The following is a 2,696-nucleotide window of genomic DNA, read 5'->3' on the forward strand; positions in this document are numbered from 1 at the left end:
CCATCTCCCCCCCCCCCCCCCGCCTCAAACAAAATTTCGTCCTCGAAGTTTAAGACGTACCGAATAACTCTGGGTAGCAACTCCTCATCTCAGTCTCAGTCTCCCAAGTAGCCTCCTCTTCGGAATGATTCAGCCACTTGACTCTGTCTATGTGGATCATCTTGTCCTTGAGCCTCTTATCCTGCATATCCAATATCTGAGTGTGTCTCTTCTAGAAAGATAGGTTCGGTGTCAAATGCAGTGGCACGTAATTCGGTAAATGCGAATGGTTCGACACGTACTTTCGCAGCATCGAGACGTGGAACACATTACGAACTCCCGCCAGATTCGATGGTAATGTACCTCTGTATGCAAGGGTCCCAACTCTCTCTAGGATCTCTAATGGTCCTACGAATTTAGTGCTGAGCTTGCCCTTCTTTACAAATCTCATCACACTCTTCATCGTTGCAACTTTCACAAATATATGATATTTTAATGCGAATTCAAGATCCCTGCACCTCTAATCTGCATAACTCTTTTGTAGGCTCTGAGGGTCTTCATCCTGTCTCGGATCTTGACCACTAACTCTGCAGTCTGACTGAAAATATCCGGCCCCGACTCTGCCCTCTCACCTAACTCATCCCAATACACTGGTGACCTACACTTCCTCCCATACAGTGCCTCATATGGAGCCATACCTATAGATGCCTAATAGCTTTTGTTGTACGTGAACTCCACGAGAGGTAACTTCGGCTCCCAGCTGTCCTGGAAGTTGATCATGCAAGCTCTGAGTAGGTCCTCCAGTATCTGAATTACTCTCTCTGATTGTTCGTCGGTCTGTGGATGGAACGAAGTACTGAAGAGTAGCTTAGTACTCAATGCCTGATGCAGACTCTTCCACAATGCAGACATGAACCTCGGATCCCTGTTTGACACGATGGACACGGGAATTCCATGCAGTCTGAATATCTCTCTGATATAAAGCTCTGCGTACTGAGTCATGGTGAAAGTCTTCTTGATCGGTAATAAGTGTGCTGATTTAGTGAGCCGATCAACTATAACCCAAATGGCATTATATCCTACAGCTGTCCTCGGTAGCCCTGTTACAAAGTCAATGGTAATATTCTCCCATTTCCACTCAAGAATAGATAGTGGTCTTAACTTCCCTGCAGGTTTCCGATGCTCTACTTTGACCTGCTGACACGTCAAACACTCGGAGAAGAAACGCAGAATATATCGCTTCATGCCCTGCCACCAATAAAGAGTCTGTAGATCCTTATACATCTTCGTACTCCCTGGATGGATGGAGTACGGGGTACTGTGGGCCTCACTTGTGATATCTGCTCTCAGGGAGTCACTGCTAGGAACCCACAGTCATTCACTATACCTGAATATGCTGTCCTCAACCGTATACAACCTCAGGCCCTTAGAATCATCCCTCTGTCTCCACTTCTGTAACTGCTCGTCAGAATCCTGCCATGCTCGGATCCTGTCCTTCAGTGACGACTGCACTGTCAGGGTAGAAAGACTAGGGGCATCGCCCTTGGCATAAACTGCAAGCTCAAACCTCTGGATCTCTGCCTGCAACGATCTTTGTACCGACAACTGGGTGATCACTGCATTCTTTCTGCTCAGGACATCTGCGACCACATTAGCCTTACCCGGATGGTAGCTAATGTCGTAGTCATAATCCTTCACTAGTTCCAGCCACCTCCTATGTCTCATGTTCAGCTCTTTCTGTGTGAAGAAGTACTTCAGGCTCTTGTGATCAATGAAAATCCTGCACTTCTCTCCATACAGATAGTGCCTCCATATCTTCAGGGTGAAAACCACTGCCGCTAGCTCGAGGTCATGAGACAGATAATTCTTCTCATGGACCTTCAACTGTCTGGACGCGTATGCTATAACTTTGTCATTCTGCATCAGAACCACGCCCAAATCGAGCTTCGAAGCATCCGTGTAAAGCACAAACTCTCCTTGCCCTGATGGCATAGCTAGAACGGGTGCTGTGGTCAATGCCTGCTTCAGCTTGTCAAAACTCTCCTGGCACTCTAATCCCCAAACAAATTTGGCATTCTTCTTCGTCAAGGCGGTCATAGGCACCACAATAGAAGACAAGCCCTAATGAACTTCTGGTAGTGCCCAGCCAAACCCAAGAAACTGCGGATCTCTGTCATGCTCTTAGGCGCTGGCCAATCTCGGATTGCCTCAACCTTACTAGGATCAACCTGCACTCCATCTCGGGATATGATGTGGCCCAAAATGCCACTGTCTAGCCAGAACTCGCACTTACTGAGCTTGGCATACAGCCGTCTATCCTATAAAGTCTGTAGTACAGTCCTCAGATGATAATTGTGCTCCTCTATGCTATTCGAATAAATCAGTATGTCATCTATCAAAACTATGACAAACTGATCCAAATACGACTGAAACACGCGATTCATGCGATCCATGAAAATCGCTGGCGCATTCGTCAGTCCGAAAGGCATCACCATAAACTCATAGTGCCCATAACGCGTCATGAAAGACATCTTATGGACGTCAGGCTCTCTCAACTTTAGCTGGTGGTATCCTGATCGGAGATCTATCTTCAAGAATACTGATGCTCTATGAAGCTGATCAAATAGATCCTCGATCATGGGTAGTGGATACTTATTCTTAACTGTGACCCGGTTCAGCTCCCTGTAGTCAATGCAAAGTCGCATGTTGCCATCTTT

General features: G+C 46.7%; 1 protein-coding gene across 1 annotated transcript; it reads right to left on the reverse strand.

Annotated features, from left to right (window-relative positions):
* Positions 1-1,353: 1,353 nt before the first annotated feature.
* LOC140988422 (uncharacterized) lies at positions 1,354-2,076 on the reverse strand. Its single transcript, XM_073457437.1, has 2 exons — positions 1,858-2,076; positions 1,354-1,635 (listed from the first exon to the last, which is right to left on the reverse strand). The coding sequence occupies exons 1-2, from the start codon at positions 2,074-2,076 to the stop codon at positions 1,354-1,356; spliced, it is 501 nt and encodes a 166-aa protein (XP_073313538.1).
* Between the last annotated feature and the right edge of the window lie 620 nt (positions 2,077-2,696).

This window comes from Primulina huaijiensis, chromosome 11 (genome assembly GCF_012295235.1).
Source record: "Primulina huaijiensis isolate GDHJ02 chromosome 11, ASM1229523v2, whole genome shotgun sequence".
In the NCBI taxonomy this organism is placed as follows: domain Eukaryota; kingdom Viridiplantae; phylum Streptophyta; class Magnoliopsida; order Lamiales; family Gesneriaceae; genus Primulina; species Primulina huaijiensis.

Bases quoted from the DNA above. Each gene is read 5' to 3' on its own strand.
- LOC140988422 (XM_073457437.1), bottom strand. From the start codon at position 2,076: ATGACCGCCTTGACGAAGAAGAATGCCAAATTTGTTTGGGGATTAGAG. The intron at 1,636-1,857 runs GTCCATGAGAAG...CATCCGGGTAAG, and splicing joins ACGCGTCCAGACAGTTGAAG to GCTAATGTGGTCGCAGATGT.